The sequence below is a fragment of the Lissotriton helveticus genome, chromosome 12, assembly GCF_964261635.1.
Source record: "Lissotriton helveticus chromosome 12, aLisHel1.1, whole genome shotgun sequence".
NCBI lineage: Eukaryota > Metazoa > Chordata > Amphibia > Caudata > Salamandridae > Lissotriton > Lissotriton helveticus.
Window position 1 is genome coordinate 618,454,311 of NC_136073.1, and position 19,507 is coordinate 618,473,817.

Here is a 19,507-nt window from a genome sequence, read left to right on the forward strand (position 1 = left end):
AACACATGGTGCAGGATCCTTGAAAAACAATTCCATCACAATTTTACAGTATACAGTCTTTACATAAGCAATCTATGGGATCTGTAAACCTTTATTTAAGAGAGACAATCAGTTAATAATAATAATAATAATAATAAAAGCATTTCTAAAGCGCCTGGTTACACTCAATACAGTGTGTCCCCGCGCTATGATTGCTGTCAACCCCCTAAGTAGTTGTTACCACCAAGCCAAGAGACTTCTCAAGGTCTATCAGAAGATTAAGTACGTGGAAAAAGGTAGGTTTTAAGTTTAAGGCGGATTCTTGCTTCTGATGGCTCCATGCGGAGTTCAATGGGAAGCTCATTCCAGTATTTACCCGCTAAGTACCTGAATGAGCAGCCTCCCATTCTGGCCTTTCGGATGCGAGGTACCATGAACAACATAGTACCCAGTGATCTCAAATTGCGTCTGGGACAGTGAATGGTTAGTAGCTTTTGTAAATACGTTGGGCCTTTCCCTTGGGCAATGCGATGCACAATGCACAGCACTTTAAACCTAATGCGTTCCTTAATAGGAAGCCAATGAAGTGTTGATAGGGCCTGTTTCCCTGAAGCTCTACGAGGCAGGTTCAGCACCAGACGTGCAGCAGCATTCTGAACACGCTGCAGCTGATGAAGCACTTTCTTACTTAGGCCTATAAGCAGTGAGTTGCCATAGTCAAGATGGGGCGTGACTAAAGCATGGATTAGAGTTTTCCTGACACTGATAGGCAGAAGATCTAACACTTTGCGTAGTGTTTTTAGGATGCCATAGCATTTTCCTATCACTTTTCCAACATGTTGTTTAAAGGATAAATTAACATCCAATAGGACACCCAAATTCTTCACCGTCTCCGAGGGTGAAGGTGTCGGACCTAGTTCAGTCGGCCACCACGCGGGCGACCAAATGGTTGGGGTTTTTCCAATTATCAACAGCTCTGTCTTGTCACCATTTAAACGTAGACAGTTATCATTCATCCAGCTAGCTAATGCCATGAGGCAGGTGGAGAAATTAATTGCAGCTTCATCACTCTGTTCCTGGGTAAGTGTAATCATTAATTGAGTATCATCGGCGTATGTGACGATGTCTACTCCAAATGATTCCACAATATGAGCTAGGGGTTCCATATAAAGGTTGAATAATGTCGGGGTCAGACTTGAGCCCTGTGGAACCCCGTGCCTCAACCCGTGGGGGGAGGATTTGAATGGGGGACAGTGCACTTGGAAACTTCTATTCTCGAGGAAAGATCTTATCCATTCGAGGGCCGATCCTTCCACTCCCATTTCTGTGAGGCGAGACAGCAGCAAGGCGTGCGACACGGTGTCAAATGCCGCACTTAGATCTATTAATATCAATGCTGCTGTCTGGCCCTCATCTACTTTCTGTCTCAAAAGTTCAGTGGAAAAAAGAACAGCTGATTCAGTAGAATGGCTAGCTCTAAATCCCAACTGAGTGGGGTGTAAGAGATGCCTTTCTTCAAGATATTCCATGAGCTGCGCATTAACTATTTTCTCCACCATTTTCATACAGAATGGAAGGAGAGAGATGGGACGTAAGTTCTGTAACTGGGAGATGTGCAAGTTGGACTTCTTTTTCAAAGGAATTACCTGAGCCCTTTTCCATACTTCTAGCATATGGCACTCCTGAAAAGATAGGGTTACCATGTGACTGATGTGATCTATTATGTCCTCAAGGACACCCTTAAAACAGTTGGGCGGGGCTGCATCACTAGGGGATCCTGACTGAATACTGTTAGCTATATTCAACATAGTCTGCCTGTCCGGTAATTTCAAACACTCCAAATGAGAATTAATGGCCATGCTCTTGCCCTTTATGGGCAGGTTTTGCAGCACATCCAACCCACCCGTAAAAGAGGAGTAGATTTTTTCCACTTTGTCCACAAAGTGGTCAGCTATTGACTCACATAGTTCATTAGAGCAGGTGTCTTGCGCCATTACTCTAGTAGGGACAGTAAGTTCTTTATATATGGCAAAATATTATTTGGTTGGATTGTCTGCCATTTCTATTCTTTCTTTAAGGAATGCACCCTTTGCTGCTCTAACTAGTTTGTGGTATTTTTTCAATTCAGTTTTGTAATGCAATTTACACTCTGAGTTGTAATTCTTTCGCCAATGGCGTTCTACATTTTTGCATTTAGCTTTATTCTCCATAAGCTCTTTGTTAAACCACGGGGCCGTTTTAGTTCTCCTAACCGGGGGCTTATTTGTCCATGGTGCCACTGTATCTAAGGCATTCGACATCCATTCTTCGTATCCTTTCCACGCCTCCTGCAAAGTGTCACTCCGAGGGGGCGGTTTGTTCAGCAGGGCAAGCCTATATGCTTCCTGACTGAATTTTTTCCAATCCCTTCGCTTTTGAGGCATTGGTTTTTCTCCCTCCACTTTCCGAAGGCTCACTTCCACCTCAAACGCATTCAGATGATGATCCGACCAGGGGATTCTAGTCGGGAAGGTAACTTTTATTCCTTCCCAGTTTGCAAAAATAGGATCAAGGAGATGACCCAGTTGATGTGTGGGTGAAAGTGACTGTAATTTCAGCATCAGAGACTCCAATGTTTCCACAACTGCCTGCGCCTCCCCACAATCAGCATCCTCAAAGTGAAGATAATATTTCTCTTGTTAAGAGAGCCTCATAATTTTTCCAAATAGAGAGCCATAGCAAGGTAGGCCGAACCTTGATCTGATCTTCAATAAAAGAAAGCCCAAGTTCCTAATGGCAAATAAAATTTGAGGCAGACAGGGGAACAGATAGAACTTTACAAAGCCATCTGTTTTCTTCCCTTTGAATGGCTTCACAGTTAGAAATCACCCACACCTCAGCCCATACATGGCTATTGGAATACATTGAGATCTGTGGATTTCCAAAAATGGGGTAAAACAGTCTCCCTTCCAAGGGTTGGGGAAGACTACAGAGAGATCCATTGGCCATGGAAAATTTAGTGGCGCGATGTGCAAGATTAAAAGACCAAGAGCCCTGAGAGGAGAAATAAATACCCAAATATAGAAAGACATTAATACTACTTAATGAATGGTTACCAATCGCCATGGTTGAAAGAGATCTGCACTTTGGGCCACATGACATAATGTGAGGTTTAGAAAAGTTAGTGTGCAAGTCTAAGGAAGCTATATAGTCAACAAACATGTGTACAAGGAGAAGCAGTGGCCTGGGCATACGTGCCATGATGACAGCGTCTTCCGCATACAATAATATGGTTTACCATTTATATTGAGAACGTCTAAGGTGACATGTACTAATGAGGGATGTAAAGCATTGATGTATAATAAAGTTAGAGGAAGCCTGGCACACAATACCATCCTATCCGGAGTGAAAATCAATGCATGGATTGTGTTGCCAACATACAAAATGTTAAAGCCTCAATCATACCTTTCGGAACATTTTGAAAATCGAAGGAAGCAGCAACTGATCTTACTGAGACTGGGAGTGTACACAACTAAAGATCTGATCCCAAAATGGAAATGCACCTGGCCCTCAACGGACTGCTGCCTTTGCGGACAAGGAGACAAATCATTGCTCCACATACTCTGCATTTGTCCGGCAGTATCATCCAAATGGAAAGAACTTTTGCGGCCGTTAATGAAAAAAGAACAGATAAGGATTTGCAGATCCGCCGTAATAAAATGTTTAGGAGGGTCAACAGTGCAATTGGCATGTAAAGCATTAAAGTTTTTGAGTTTAGCTGCAAAAGAACTAGAAAAGAGAGATAGAGAACTTGAACTGGCAAAGCAAATAATGTGAAAAAGTCCAGACATTTAGCCCGAATCCAGCATAAGAATTAGATATCTCATAGCTAGACTCACTATTACAAGATCAAAGGAACCAACTGTACTGTGTTTTTTGTAACAAAAAAAAGTTTTTATCACAAATTTTGAATGAGAATTTATTAACTAATTTGTACTTTGCTCATGAATTTTATGTGTTATGTGTTTATGTGTTTTAGCGGTTAAGCCGCTCTTTTTATGATTTAAACCAAATCAAATAAAGTAACTTTACTTACATTGATGTATAATATAAATAAAAGAGGGGCCAAGACACATCCCTGCCTCACTCCCCATTGGTTACCTATGTCACCAGACACCTCCCCCTGTGCATTGATACGCACCCTAGCCTTCTTTTCCTCGTGTATGTGTGCCAATAAATTCTCCCTAATATACTAACAGTTGTATCAATCAAAGATATCGGGCAGTAACAACCTAGAAGGGCTCGATCCCCTTTTTTAAAAAAGGGCACTATTATTTAAGAGCTCCAGTTGCTAAGTAAGGGGGCATGACAAGGCTATTACACATATTCATAAGAAGGGGAGCCCAAAAGGTAACATTGCCTTTAACCACTGCATCATTTGCTATTAAATTATTGATGAGAAAACTGTGCGTGGCGGGGACGCGAGTTATAGTTACCTTTGGACATGAGTTATAGTTTCTTCAGATAACTCTAACTATAACAGTTGAATTTCTATGGTTATATATGTGTAAAATGTGAACCTAACTATAACGTCCCTGTAACTATTGTTTTTTTATGAAACAATTATATATATATACACACACACTTATATAACACTTAAACATAGACCTTAATTAGCATACATTAAATAAGGAACAAGCAGTCAAGAACATTCAAACTAAACACAAAATAGCCAGTAAATTATAACTTTAAAAAAGTAACTGATAGAAAGCCTTTACTAATTAAATGTACAGTTAAAAAGAGCACAAAACCGGCTACACTTTGCAGCAAAAATGTTGCATCTAGATGAATCTGCCGGATTCTAGAGGAAAAATCCAGGACCGGGTCTTCAATAAACCTACATTTAATTCCAAAAAGTATATATTATAAACACACTAACTTAAAAGTACTCTAAACTAACAGATTTCCATTTAATGTACATGACTAAAACACTTATTTCTCTTTATATCTTCAAACTGTAGGCAACATTTGAAAATTTAAGACAGAAATGTTGCCCTGCTAAACAGAAAGACAACAAACAACAAGTGCGACAAACAGACATTTGAAAGTTGACAAACAGCCTGTAAGGTCAGACTCCATATTGTGCAGGGTGAAAATCCATTTTCTGTTGATCATTAGCCTGTATTACATTGACATAAATGTATCTGTACTTTTCTTACTAAGAACCAGTGAAGGTGTCAATTCATCCAGACAAGAACATCAGTATGAAGCCTAATGAGGCATTAGTCTGGGGCAAGTGTCTTGTTATCTATCCTTCAAGGTCAGCTGACAACATTGTAGACTTTGTTGTTAGCTGCTAAATAATTTACTGGCTACTTTGTGTTTAGTTTGAATTTTCTTGACTGCTTGTTCCTTATTTAATGTATGCTAAATAATGTAGAATAAATTGACATATTTTTACCTTATTAGTTTATACTAATGCATCTCAAGACAAACATACTGATGTATATAGATTATGTCAGAAATTCCTGATTTAAGTTAACATCAGTGCCTGATACTATAAAAGGGTCAGAGAGGTCCTTCACCTCAGGTTATCACACAAGATACTGCCTACGATCCTGACAGCGACTTCAAAATTCCATCCTGCCACAGTATCCAGTCAGATGCTGTGCGCTGATTTCTAGCCAGTGCGGTGAATGCTGAGAAACTCTAGATGTAAGTTAAGCTACTCCATGCTGTTATTGCATTGCACATAGTAGTAGTCTTTATGGTGTTAGCTTGCCAAAAGACATTCCAACCAGTTTGCACGTCATTTATAAATCTGATGGATGGTACATACTCCAGGGCAACAGAGTAATTTACCTCCTCAACTTAGCAGTGTAACGGCTGTCCGCCAGGATATAAATGAGGCCCTAAGTATTACATATGCAACCATTCCCTGCTACCAAACACTCTTACAATATCCAGTAAGCTGGATAGATCTGAATAATTTAATATCAAATTAATAAAAAAATAAAAAACTACAATGCACAATAAAACAAAAAATAATAATTAAAAAACGTATTTACTAAGTTAATACACACAATATACAGCAATTATTTAAATCCACAAAAATTGACAATAGTATAAAAATAAATGCAAAAATAGAATGCAAAATCGAAACAGTTAAAACACATGTCTACAGAATGAATCCAGAGTCCTAAGAAACCATTAAAAACCTAAAAACATTTCATTCAAAAAACGCTCCTTGACAACTGAAAAATAAAAGGAAATTAAAAAGTAATCTTGATTAAAATATAACAGCAATAGGGACAGGTGAACAAAGCATTTTTCCAGTAGCAAACAGCCCAATACACCGAATCAGGCAGTTTGCGACCAGAAAAATGCCTTTTCAAATGTACAAAATGTGATGTGGTAAATTGTTACTGAATAGCAATTTGCATTCACAATTTGGTATTTGGAAGGGACGTGTTTTGGGATCCTATTCCAAATACAGAATCGGTTTGGTGTGCATGCCTTTTTTGCATAAGAATTCCGGTTGTAACACACTAATACATTACCACCATTTTAAAAGTGGTGGTAAGCCCTTAGCAAATGGAGAATGTTGAAAAATTATTTTTTTAAGAGCAGTCAGTGGTTCCTCGGACCATGGCCTACTGTTAAAAAATGAAACTGCAAAGTTTCCTTTTTTTTCTTTAAGGAAAATGGGCTGCATTAAAAAAAAATCTCTATTTTCAAAGCAAGCTCAGTTATGGTGGTCTGCTCACCTAGCAGGCCACCATCCCTGTGATAGTTGTGATTCCTAATGGGTCACAAATTGTGACATATCTTATTAATATGCATGAGGTCGGTCTATTAGCTACCTACTAGGATTGGCTAATGAAACTCAAAAGAGTTTCATACATTAAGATCTCCTAATTGCAATTTGCAGGAACTCGCAATTAGGAAATCGCTAGTCCTAATTTGGATATCTGGCCCATAATTCCATATGTAGAAAAAAAATAGAAAAAATTACAGGCTTCCACTCCAATACAAAAAAATCGCAATGTGTCCTCAGCTTATGACAGACCTAAATGTCAGATCTAAGAAGACCTGTATTTAGTTATGGCTTAATTTTCAGGTTGTTGGCTTGCATTTAAACTCACTGCCTCTACAGCGCTTCTGTGTTTTGGAATGTTTTCTATGGTTGAGGCAAAGAGGTTGTGGTCTAGGTCCAGAGCCAGACAGAACTGTGGCAAGGAAACCCAGTCAGGAGGTAGTGGCCTGCAGGCATGGCTGGTAAAGGTAAGAGTGGTGGGGCGGCACGGGGCGCAGTGAGTCAAAAGATGGGCGGAATAGGGAAAATAAAATAAAAAAATAAATGAAACCACTTACCTTGCTCTAAGTGATGAGGCGAGCGCAAGGTAAGTGGTTTAATTTATTTTTGTATTTTATTTTCCATATTCAGTCGTCTGTCGACTTCCCCCCTGTCCTCCCCCACCACTCTTACCTGTACCTGCCACGCCTGGTGGCCTTATTGCTTTCCAGTGAACTTCACTACTCTCGGGCCTCTACTTACTCATCACAGCACTTTATGACAAAAAAAGAGGCCACACCGCTCCATGTCTTCATTCCCGAGTATTATAAGTCCTGGGATTTGATGTAACATAAAAATGCATTCTGACCGATATAGTCTTGCTTTGCTTAAATTGAGCTAAGTGGACTATCGCACTTGCTACTCATTTATAAGCAGTTGGCGTTCCCACACTTGGATTTTCGGGGTGCAGTAGTACTGGAACTCATTTTCCAGACAGAAAATTTGACATGTAAAATAACCTTAGGAATGGGCTGCTGTGCAGCAAGACACTAGTCCTCAGGCCCTGCCAAACCCTCTTCTAAGAGGAAAGGTAATAATGGAAAAGTATCTTCTGCCAGGGGATATTCTCCCATTCCCTCCTTCATCCTAGCCCACCTGCCCGCACTGCCCCAACAATTATTTACTATAGCCTTATAGCCTGCCGTAGCAGGCTATATTGGCTATTAAAGGCTGCTCCCCTGTTAAAGGCACGAGCCAAAGGTGATGGACCTTAACAAGTGAGGGAACTTTAATAGCCGGTATAGCCCTGCTACAAAGGGCTATAAGGCTATTAGAACACTCTGCCACTAGAGGGCAGAATGTTCTAACAAATAAAACAAAGGCTTCTCGATCCTCGAGGGGATTTATATCCCCTAGAGCTCCGAGAGGCCTTTGCAAAATATTGGAATGTTGCTCTGCGGGCCTTTACCAGCCCGTACAAGCAGGGAGCACTCCATTGCCTTCAATGGAGCTCCCAACATTCAATTTTCTAATACCTGCTCAGGCCAGGTGGAAAATGTGTGTGAAATCCCAGAAAATCGGAAATTCCAAGCTGAATTCCAACTGCTATTCCAGGTTTGCCCAGTCATCCCCCATTCAATGAGATTTTACGCGTAACAGGCATATATGTGTGTGGCAATAGTGGCCAGAACTGGAAAATCCAGCCACCCGTTCTCTCTAGAAATATATCACCTTGATTTGTAATCAGACCCTTAATAGCAATAATTTGTGGGTGAAAAGCCCAGGGAATGGTGTCTTATATGAAGTGGGTGGTAACCAAAATCAGACCCTGCCACTAATAAAGTTGCCTCTATTGGCAGGCCACTGGAATTATGCAGCAGTGGAGAGCCAAATTATGTGGCAGAGTTGATAAAATTAAACAGCTAGAAAAGGCAAATTTTGCAGCATTATACAGCAAATGTTTTGATAGTATTTCTTCTTTCTTAGGTTAATTTTAAACTTGTTAACACTGTTTGGGCATTAGTTGCACTCTTTTAGTTCCAGTTTAACACCAAAATACAGCAATAAGCAACAGAAAGGGGACCAGTCCAATTTTGCAAATGGCCTTCCACTCCTCCGCAGCACGTGTTGCTGTGATTTTAGTAACTATTGACCTGTTTGAGCTAGAAACAATTTGTTTTTGTTAAAATCTGCAGATTATGCATCAGATGATAGATTATGTGTCAAATGTGGAAAATCTACAATTAAGTAAAAATCGCCACAGCTGCACAATCGCATAATTTCAGTGGCCCTGCCTATTGGTAAAACTTGTTGACAAAGACAAACAGCTGAGGCTAGGATAAAAAAGGTAGAAAAGTGAGGAAAGATTTTTTTGTTTTGTTACGAGAGATACCTTAGACTTTGATCTTAAAAAAGACAATGAGTTGCCTGAGTGAATCCTGAAACATGGACTGTTCAACTAAAACCATGACAAGAAATACCAGGGGCCTCATTTATGAGGCTGTGCGTAACATTTACGCCGCCAGTGCGTCACTTTTTGTGGCGCACCAGTGGCGTAAAAAATGCGCCTTGTTGCGCCATATTTACAAAGTGACAAAGATGCGTCACTTTGTAAACCCCTGCGCCCCATTATACCTGCACCAGGTATATTGTATGCAAGGAGGGCGTTTTGACGCAAGAAAGGGTCATGGAAGTGACGCAGTGAAATCTATAAGATTTCACTGTGCCACTTCTAGGACACAAATGAGTCAATTTCTTACGCCTGCCTCACAGCAGGCGTAAGACTGACGCAGGCCCTTTCACATGGGGCTTGCCCCATGTGAAAGAACACATTGCTGGAGTTGCGTCACTTTTGTGACACACTCCAGCAATGCGTCACTTTGGCGCCATGCAGATTCGTCAGAAATACTGACGTATCTATAACTCCTTGCGTCATGATGCGCCATACTGTAAATATGATGCATCATTGGTGTCGCAAGGAGGGCGCAATGAAAAGTGACGCATCGCTGCTTTCACGCAGCGATGCATCACTTTTCATAAATGAGGCCCCAGGAGTTTAGTAAAGAATATTTCTGGTAAGTTAACCGACTATTGACGTGATTTAGAGTTCGGCGGACAGGTTGCCACAAATGTCACAAATGTGACAGATATCCCATCCGCAGCATTGCAAGTGCCACCAAATATGATGCACCTGTAATAAGGCGGTTGGAATACCCGGCCCATTTGTGACAGAGTAACCTGTGTGCCAAATTCTAAATCAAGCTTTATATCTCTATATAGACACATTTCCATTCCCCCTTTTGGATGCATGTGTTATAAACTGCCCTATGACTCCATGTTATGGGATTAAACGCGATCCCTTATGTAATATTTTTAAGAGTTCCTGCAAATGCATTGCCCACCATTACAACACAGCTAGCCCCATTTATTGACAAAGTCACTATTAGAATTCCTTTACCCCAGTACTTGAAATTATTTGGCGAAGAGAAAACCGATGTGCATCGATTAGATTGCATTATATTTCCATAGAACCTGTGATGCTGTGGAGTTTTGACACTCATGGTGTGGGGTACAATCAATCTAGGGCAGGAAAACATGTTACCTTTCTTGCATTCTGAACTTCTGCATACACTGTGTGCACCCTTTCCATTTCATATGGTTCCTCAGTACACTGGTAACGATTTTCCTCCCGGGTTGCATTCTGCAACACAAATATATCCTTGTCAAGTACATTTCACCGCTGTTAAGAAAGCAAGATATTCACAAGGCAGGTGCAAACACAAGAGGCAAAATCGATCCGCAATTAAAGTGCAATTATACAGACTTCAGAACATCTTCTACAAAATACTTGATTGACGCTAAGCATAGGATTCTGAATGACGATGTATTGCAGTGACATATTAAGGATTTTAAGTAAAGTTATATTTTGGGGCATCTTTTTGGAACATTGTTGAATTGTATTACCATTTTCTGTAAATTTAATCCTGCAAGATACAGAACAAGTTTGAATTATAGGTTCAATTATTAGAAACAGGGTAACATAAAGACAGCCAAAATATGTATTGGCTGCAGCTCTTAAATCCTTAAAATGACACAGGGTCGAAAGAGACAAGCTCTGGGGTAGCAATGGGCATGCACAGGAAAGAGGATGAGATAGAGGGGGTGTAGAGAGACAGACTACTTTACCAGAGGTCTCTGGAAGGTTGGGGTCCTGGTCCCTCGCTCCCTTTGCCCATGCCTAAAAGCATCTCTGCTGTATTATGTAGTGAATGCAGGAAAAAGAAGAGCAGGTGTAGAGAAGAAGGCTTTACTCCAGAACAAATGATCCAGTGTCAGGAACAGTTAGCACAGCAGACGTATTGCCAAGACAAGAACACTGCATCAAAGAGCAAAACGAAGAATGAAAACCATACTCCAGGTATGTATAGCATAGGAAGCAGACAACAAAACATGAAAAAAAACAAATTGTTATAAACAAACATTGAACATACAACAAATGGTTTTGCCCTGAATGTCCCATTACTTACCGGTAATCTTCATTACTCCTGGTACCGTTGTCCTCGTCCCCTTCATAATAAACAATTGAGATAACATATCTTATAGACAGAAAAAAGAAAAGCAGGAATGCTGGTACGCCCCTCCCTCTCCCTATAGGGAGTACATAAGGGTACAGTACCCAGCATGCCTCCTGAACCACCAATCCCAAGATGAGGGCCGGAAAGTCGGGAGGGAGGGAGGGATGGTATGAAGGGGACGAGGACAATGGGACCAGGAGTAATGAAGATTACCGGTAAGTAATAGGACATTACCCCCAGTTCCCTCCTGTCCTCGTCCCCTTCATAATAAACAATTGAGAATACCCAAGCAGCAACCGGCCATCATCAAACAACATACCACCAGGACACAGCAGCACAGCAAAACCCAGCAATTTATTGAAAATAACAGCATATGAAAAGAAAAGAAGGGCAATCAGGAACACACAGCCCGAAGAACCCCCAAACCAAAGTTAGTGTCATCCCCCAGAACATTCTGGATACGGTAATGCCTAACAAAGGCATTAGCAGACGCTCAAGTGGCGGCCCTACAAATCTCCGAAAGGGACACCCCACGAACCTCCGCCCAGGAAGCAGCCATCCCCCTAGTCGAACGCCCCTGAACCCCAGCCGGGGGAGGAGAACCAGAAAGAGAATAGGCAAGCACAATAACCTGCTTCAACCAACGCCCAATGGAAGAAGAGGAAGCACGGCGACCCCGGGAGACAGCACCAAAAGAGACAAACAGGGAGTCAGAAAGCCGAAAGTCACGGGTCCGCTCAACATAGACCCTCAAAGCCCGGCAAACATCCAGCAAAGACCAGGGAAGATCATCCACGTCCACCTGCGCAGAATCCAAAGCCGGAAGGACCAGCTCCTGAGAACGATGAAACTGAGAGGAGACCTTAGGCACAAAAGAGGAATCCAAACGAAGAACCACCCCATCCGCAGAAAAGGACAGAAAAGGCTCCCGAGCCATCAGGGCACCCAGCTCCCCCAGGCGATGAGCAGAGGTGATAGCAACCAGAAAAACCACATTCAGGGTGACAAATTTCATATCCACCTCCTCCAAAGGTTCAAAGGGAGCAGCCACCAAAACCTTCAAAACCAAGGGAAGATCCCAGAGAGGAAAAGAAGGACGCACCACAGGGCGAGAAATCGCAAAACTGCGCAACAAGCGAGAAATCAACCCGTCAACATCAGGAAGGTTACCCCAAGGCTCCCGAAAGGCCCTGATAGCAGCCCACTGAGCCCGGAGCTTCGAGACAGACAAACGCTTCTCGAACCCATCCCAAAGGAACTGGAGAACATCCGGCAAAGGACAAACCAAAGGGGACAAAGCCAGGCCAAGACACCAACGCTCAAAGTTACCCCAATGTCTACCATAGGACTGAAGGGTAGAAGGCTTCCGAGAACGCTGAATAGCCAAGGCTAAATGGTCAGGGAGGCCCCTATGACGCCACCCCTGCCTCTCAACCGCCAAACCGACAGCCGAAGCCGACGCAGGGGCAACATCGGAGAAGACCTCAACGGGGACGGAGGGAAGGGGAAGAACCACAGACCCTGAACAGCCAACAGCCGCAGAGTGGGAAACCACGACCTGCGGGGCCAGAAAGGCACCACCACCACCACCTCCCGATCCTCCACCACCAGGCGAGAGAGGAACCGAGATATCAGTACCAGAGGGGGAAATGCGTAAAGCAGGCGAGCAGGCCAGGGAAGGGACAGGGCATCCACCCCCCAAGACCCCTCCTTAGGAATCCGGGAGAAGAACCTGGGAAGCTGCGCATTGAGCCGGGAAGCAAAGAGGTCCAGAAATGGAAGACCAAACCTCCCGCACACCAGAAGAAAGGCCGCCGGTGTCAAGGCCAACTCCAGGGAGGCAGGAAAAAAACGACTGAGGGCATCCGCCACCCCATTGTCCACCCCCCGGACATGAACAGCCGCCAGGGACAAAAGATGGCCCTCCGCCCAGCAAAACAAGGGGGACACCACCGCGTTCAGGGACCGAGAACGGATACCGCCCTGGTGATTTAAGTAGGCCACCGTCACCAAGTTGTCCGACCGAACCAACACATGCTGGTCCAACAGAAGGAGCCGAAACCCCAGGACAGCCCGACACACAGCAGACAACTCCCGCCAGTTCGAAGACTGACGATCCTCCAGGAGGGACCACCGCCCCTGAAGGCACACCGACCCGAAAGTCGCCCCCCAGCCCAAAGCGCTGGCATTTGTCGTAAGGACCACCGGAGGAGGACACTGCAGAGGCAAGCCCCTGTCCGAGCTGGACGGCAGAGTCCACCAGCGCAGGGCCGGCAGGATCGACAGAGACACAGGGGCCAAAAGGGATAAGTCCCCCGACAAGGGATTCCACCGAGCCAACAGGTAGGACCAAAGAGGACAAAGATGGAAACGCGCCCAAGGCACCGTGAACACAGTGGACGCCATCAACCCCAGAAGGCGCAACCAAAGACGAACCGGAAAGGACCGACCAAACAGAAACCGCCGAGCCAGTGCACACAGGGTCACAGCCCGAGCCATGGGCAGGAACACACGATTCAAATCCGTGCGGAAATGGGCCCCGATGAACTGTAAGTCCTGAGAGGGGAGAAGCTGACACTTGGGGAGGTTGATCAGGAACCCATGGTCTCGCAAGGCCGCACACACCAACCCCTGATCCAGCAACAACCGCTCCGCTGAGGGAGCATGCAGGAGCCAATCGTCCAGATAAGGATAAACCATCATCCCCTGGAGGTGCAAGAATGCCACCAAGGGAGCCACCACCTTGGTAAACACCCTCGGAGCCGACCTCAGCCCGAAAGGAAGAACAACAAACTGGTAATGGACCCCCAGAAGACAAAAGCGAAGGTAGGGACTGGAGAGGGGATGGACAGGCACGTGCTAATACGCATCCTGAAGGTCCAGAGTGCACATGTAGTGACCCTGGAGAACCAGGGGAATAACCTTCTGAAGAGTCTCCATCTTGAATGGAACCCGCAGCACAAACTTGTTCAGGGCCTTGAGATCCAGAACAAGCCGAAACCCTCCAGTCACCTTGGGCACCAGGAAAATGATAGAGTAAAACCCCCGACCCAGCTCCCCCGGAGGAACCACCCAAACCGCCCCTTTGTCCAACAGTGACTGTACCCCCAGAGACAGTTCCGCACGTCTGGACGGGCAGGACGGCCAAGGAGTCGGACGGACCCCCGAGTCCAGAGGCAGGCAGGAGAACTCCACACGGTACCCCAAACGGATCACGTCCAGGACCCATAAGTCTGAACAGGAGGACATCCAGGCTGGGAGAAACAACCGAAGCCGACCACCTATCAAGGATCCGACCTCGGACCCCAGATAGTCAGGAACGAGGCTTCGCAGGAGGGGACTTCGCCTTCTTGTCCCGACCCCGTCCAGGCTGGAAACGACCACGACCCCTGGAAAACTGCCTGTGAGAAGAGGGGCGAAAGAAAGGCTTAGGTTTAGAAAACGCCGGAGCAGCCGAGGGCAGCTTGAAAGAGGAGGAATGCTTCTTCTCCTTGAAAAGCCGATGAAGCTTGCCCTCCAATTCAGCCCCAAACATACATGGAACCCTGAAAGGGCAACCTAAGTGCAGCAGACTTCTGGGCCGAATCAGTCTTCCAATCCTTGAGGACCAAGTTCCTACGAGCAGCCACGCAAGCTCCCCCCGAGAGGGCAGAAGCACGCACCACATCGAAGGACACGTCAGAGAGGAACTCCACCTGACGCTCAATGTGAGCCAGGACAGCAGAACAGTCAGTAGCATTATCCATGGACCCATACAAAGTCTTCAAATCCGAAAGAAGGGACTGAGCAACATAAGTCCCGTAGATGCCCGCCCTCAGAGCCAGATGGGAACCAGAATAAGCCTTACGCAGCGAAGCGTCCACCCTCTTGTCCACTGGATCACGCACAACAGCATCCTCAGCCAAAGAAGTGCGCCCCACCAGACTGGAAAGAATCCACAGGAACAGAGTCCGGCAAATCCTTCGCCATATCCTGAAGAGGATAGAGCTTCGCCATAAAGCGAGGAAGCAGAATACGATCAGGATCCTTCCACTCCCTATCCAAAACCTCCCGGACACAAGAATGGACAGGCAAAACCGCAGGAGCAGCGCACTGGAACTGACGAAGCAAAGACCCTCCAGAAGCACCCGGGACATCGTCAGCAGGAAATCCCATATTCTCCTTCACATGGGCCAACAAGTCCAGCAACATATCCTTATCCACATATTTGCCCTTGACAACATCATGCTCCAGATCACCATCCTCATACACAGGGGAAGAAGAAGAAGAAGAAGGGCGTGGAACAGCACCGAACCTGGAACGTGACCCCTTAGACCTGGGAACCCCCATCTCCAACAAGGTCTCTCTGATCAGCGCCTTCAACCTGGCATCACCACCACGGGCACGACGCCTGGACCTCACAGGAGAAGGAGAGGACGAAGAAGAAGAAGAGGAGGACTCCTCAACATGCCTGCTCTTCTTTGAATGCTTCCCCATGATGTAATAACAGCAGAACCAGGCAGCCACCAAGGACTGCCCAAGGCCAGCAGGCAAAAAGCCCAAGGAAAGCACCAGGAAAAGGACAGAGAGGCCCCTTATGCACAAAAGGAACAGGACCCTTCTTAAACAGTGGCAATGAAGCAGCAGCACCACTCGCCCAAAGCAGGAGACAAGAAATGCAAACACCGCAGGGGAAGAGAACGTTAAATAGGCAGCGCACCTGTAAAAAATAGAAAAAAACGCTACGCGGTACTCACGAGGGAAGAGCCGGCAAGCCCTCCAACAAACACCGCCGCCGGCCGACCATCGAAATGCCTGACTTCCTGCTCCACACAAAGGAAGTCAGGCACACCCCGGCAGGAAGCGCCCCAGCCGCGCGGGTGCCGCCGCACCACCGGAGCCACAGGAAACAGCGCCGCGTCTCTGAGCAAGCCAAGCAGGACAGAGACGCGGCCAAACACCTCCCACAGCCACACTCAGGAAAAGGCCAGAGCTCCAACGGAAGGCAGGAAGATGATCCAGGGAACCCCTCAAGCCCGGCAGGAGGAGAAACCCCGAAGAAACCAGCCCCACCCGAAGCCCAGCAACAGGTAGGCACCAGGAGCCAACCGGCTCCTGGCAATGCAGAAAAAACTGTCGAAGACAGAAAAAAGAACAGGAGGCATGCTGGGTACTGTACCCTTATGTACTCCCTATCGGGAGAGGGAGGGGCGTACCAGCATTCCTGCTTTTGTTTTTTCTGTCTATAAGATATGTTATCTCAATTGTTTATTATGAAGGGGACGAGGACAGGAGGGACCTGGGGGTAATGGCTATGTGTTTTTGATAATTGCCGACGGCAGCATGGAAGGGATTAATATAAATAAATAAATAAATAAATAAATACATGAACTCGAAATGAGTCTGCTGCCAGTAGTGTTGAAAGCCCGAGTTGCCGAATACCAAGGCCGCGCGGTCCAAAATTACATGCATGAGTTTTTCTTCCACCACATGACACCTCCTGTCTCTTTCACTCTTGTAGGTTTTTTCCCACTCATAATTCCTCTCTTTGGCACTGTTGTCAAACCGCTCTCTTCCTTTATTCCCCCCTTTTCTGCCTTTATATCTCTAGCTCGAGATCTAAGTCTGATGATGAAAAAGTAAGTCAATGTCCCCTGTAAAGAGTGTTTGCAATCTCTGACTCAGATTAAGCTTTACATTAACCCTTGGTTCTTTTGAACCAATGAAGCTAGGCAGTGCTATCAGCTCTAAAAGCTGAGGAGAAGAGTGCAGTAAACCAGGAGCTCAATGAAACAGAGGTGCCCTGCTGAGCCTGCCTTCACTAATGTTGTTGTTGCTGAAAAAGGGAGCCCTTCTGCACGCCTGGAGCAGTGAAGGCTGATCATCTTGCAGGCAGAGTAAAAGATTGAGCCTCTGTCCTTGCCTCTGTCCAAAAGTCTCAGTTAAGACAGTGTCACTTGCACAGCTGGGAGGTGGTGTCACCTCTTCACCTGACAAAAGGCTGGTGTTGTGCACTCGAGGTGGTAGGTACTTAATTTTTTCATGGAATAACCATAATTTCCCCAAAAAGTAAACACAGGTATCTGGGGCCTTATTTATGAAGGCCTTGCGCCGCCGGTGCGTCACTTTTTCCCATGTTAAAAGTGACGCACCGGCGGCGCAAGGCCTTCTGGTTTAGGCAAAAATAATCTACTGACTAAGGTGCGCAGTTTAAACCAGACATTTTCTAATGGAACCAGACTCCCAACTCAACAGTGAAACTGATTATTTTTTATATTCATAGGATGTGAAATAAGTGAATATCAAAACTTTCAGTCAAACTAATACCGTTTTCTCATGCCTGCCTTGCATCCTCAATGACTACCGCATTGCTTGTGGTCGTAGACACTATGGCCTATTCACAATGGTAAACTAAGACATAAACGTATGCTTATGACCGAATTTACCCTTGCTACACCTGACAGGAATTCACAAAGAGACCCCTAGCATCTGTATGCCCATTATTAAGAATTGGATACGGTCAGCTCACTCACTGTCAAGACAGTGCCCCTTGAGGTCGAGTCTGCCCTGGTAGTACATCTTACAAGGGTGGGATGAGATAGCCTATGATGAACCATGTCACATTACATCACATTACATGAGTGAGCCCACCTCATCCAGTTCTTGGAAATTCCCAGATTTTGAGTAGGTAGATATAATAGGTAGACAAAAACATCTCACAATAAGTACCAATACAACAGAGTTGCACCTAACTTTTTAGAGTACCGCGGCAATGTGTGATGCGCTTTATTCCCATCTCTGCCTCACACCCATGAATCCCACTTAAAGGGTTGGAAAGTGGGTGTTCTAAAGCATGATTATCATTAGGTGCTTGTGAATACCTACAATCATGGCTGTCTGTTGCATTCACTAACCTCTCCCATCCCTTACTACCCTGGAAAGGATAGATTTTCCTCCAGATAAGTGCTGGTGTAAATCACGTTCTGGGGTGAGAAGGGGAATGAATGAACCCCAGATTTGTTGGGGGTGTAAGGGAAGGGCTTTCACCACAGGGATACATGTTTGTCTGTGCAGAAACAAATGTGCATTTGCACAAGGGACCCCCTGTGCAGTAATCTCTCCTTTAATGGAGTCCAGCACAGAGGGAATATAGTCATCCTGGGAATGTCCCATGAGTGTCCCAGAACTATCCTGGGAAAACTACACGATGTGCAGCTTCTCAGGCGTATTCCTGGGAATATTTGGGAATTCTAAAACGTAAGAATAGTATGTTCAGGCAGAAGCAGGGATCTCTGTCATAGTTTACTACTTTAATAAGTGTCCTGGCCCTCTGTCTTTCCACTAGTGGGCTTTGGTATGTTTATCTAAAATATTCTGGGTTTTGTAGCTGCACAGATGACAATTATCTATGTGCATCCATAAAAGTAACCTTTCAAATTTCTACACATTTTCAGCGCTTATCAACTGGTGGTCATCTTAACAAATTATGCATTTTGACTACAGTACGAAATCTTCTCCACAGTCATGTCGGGCTCTGGAGCTGTTTTGCTTCACTGACTCCAAAATTGTGATAAATTGAAATGTAATTGGTGAGTGGGAACTTTTCTACAACTCCTCTGGTAACCAATGTAATTTTAAATGCAAGTTTGTAATCATTTCGTTGCAAGAGCACCAGACATTATTATCCCACAAACTATCCACTTAGTACGATCATGAATCCCAAAATATTGTAATTCCACAGGCCCATGTCTGGAAAAAACACATGGTATCTGTGACCAAGTCGATCCGACGACGAGATCACACAAACCCAGTAAGGAATGGTGGGCTGCTTTCCCCCCATCACCCTCTCCTTTTACTCTCCAACAGGAGGATTGGTCATGGGAAGCAGATCACGCACTCGGCGATGAAAAAGAACCTGGTGCCTTTAACTGGACCTTCTTCTGCGAGGAGGCCACGCCCTCCCTAAACGTCAGCCGTTGCCCATTGGATAAATCCCCGGAAGAAGAAAACAAGGCGTGCAGCGTCACGGAGGCGAGAGGAGAGGAGTATGGAGAAGGAGCAGTAGCGGCGAGGAAAGAGAGTGTGCAGAGTTACGGAGGCAGCAAGGAGAACCGGTGAGGAGAAGGGTCGTGTCCCATGGTTCCGGCGCCTGGAGGACAACGTCACCGATCACTCCCGAGCCACGTTCCTGGGGGAGCGT

The 19,507-nt window shown here is 45.2% G+C and overlaps 1 protein-coding gene across 3 annotated transcripts in view; it reads right to left on the minus strand.

Moving 5' to 3' along the window:
- The window catches only part of LOC144797569 (SLAM family member 9-like), a 782,823-nt gene that overhangs the window by 203,675 nt on the left and 559,641 nt on the right, over positions 1-19,507 (minus strand). For all 3 annotated transcript variants that reach the window (XM_078668219.1, XM_078668220.1, XM_078668218.1), the window contains exon 6: positions 10,356-10,454. In XM_078668219.1, coding sequence (XP_078524345.1) covers positions 10,356-10,454 — 99 coding nt within the window. The remainder of the gene's footprint in view (positions 1-10,355; positions 10,455-19,507) is intronic.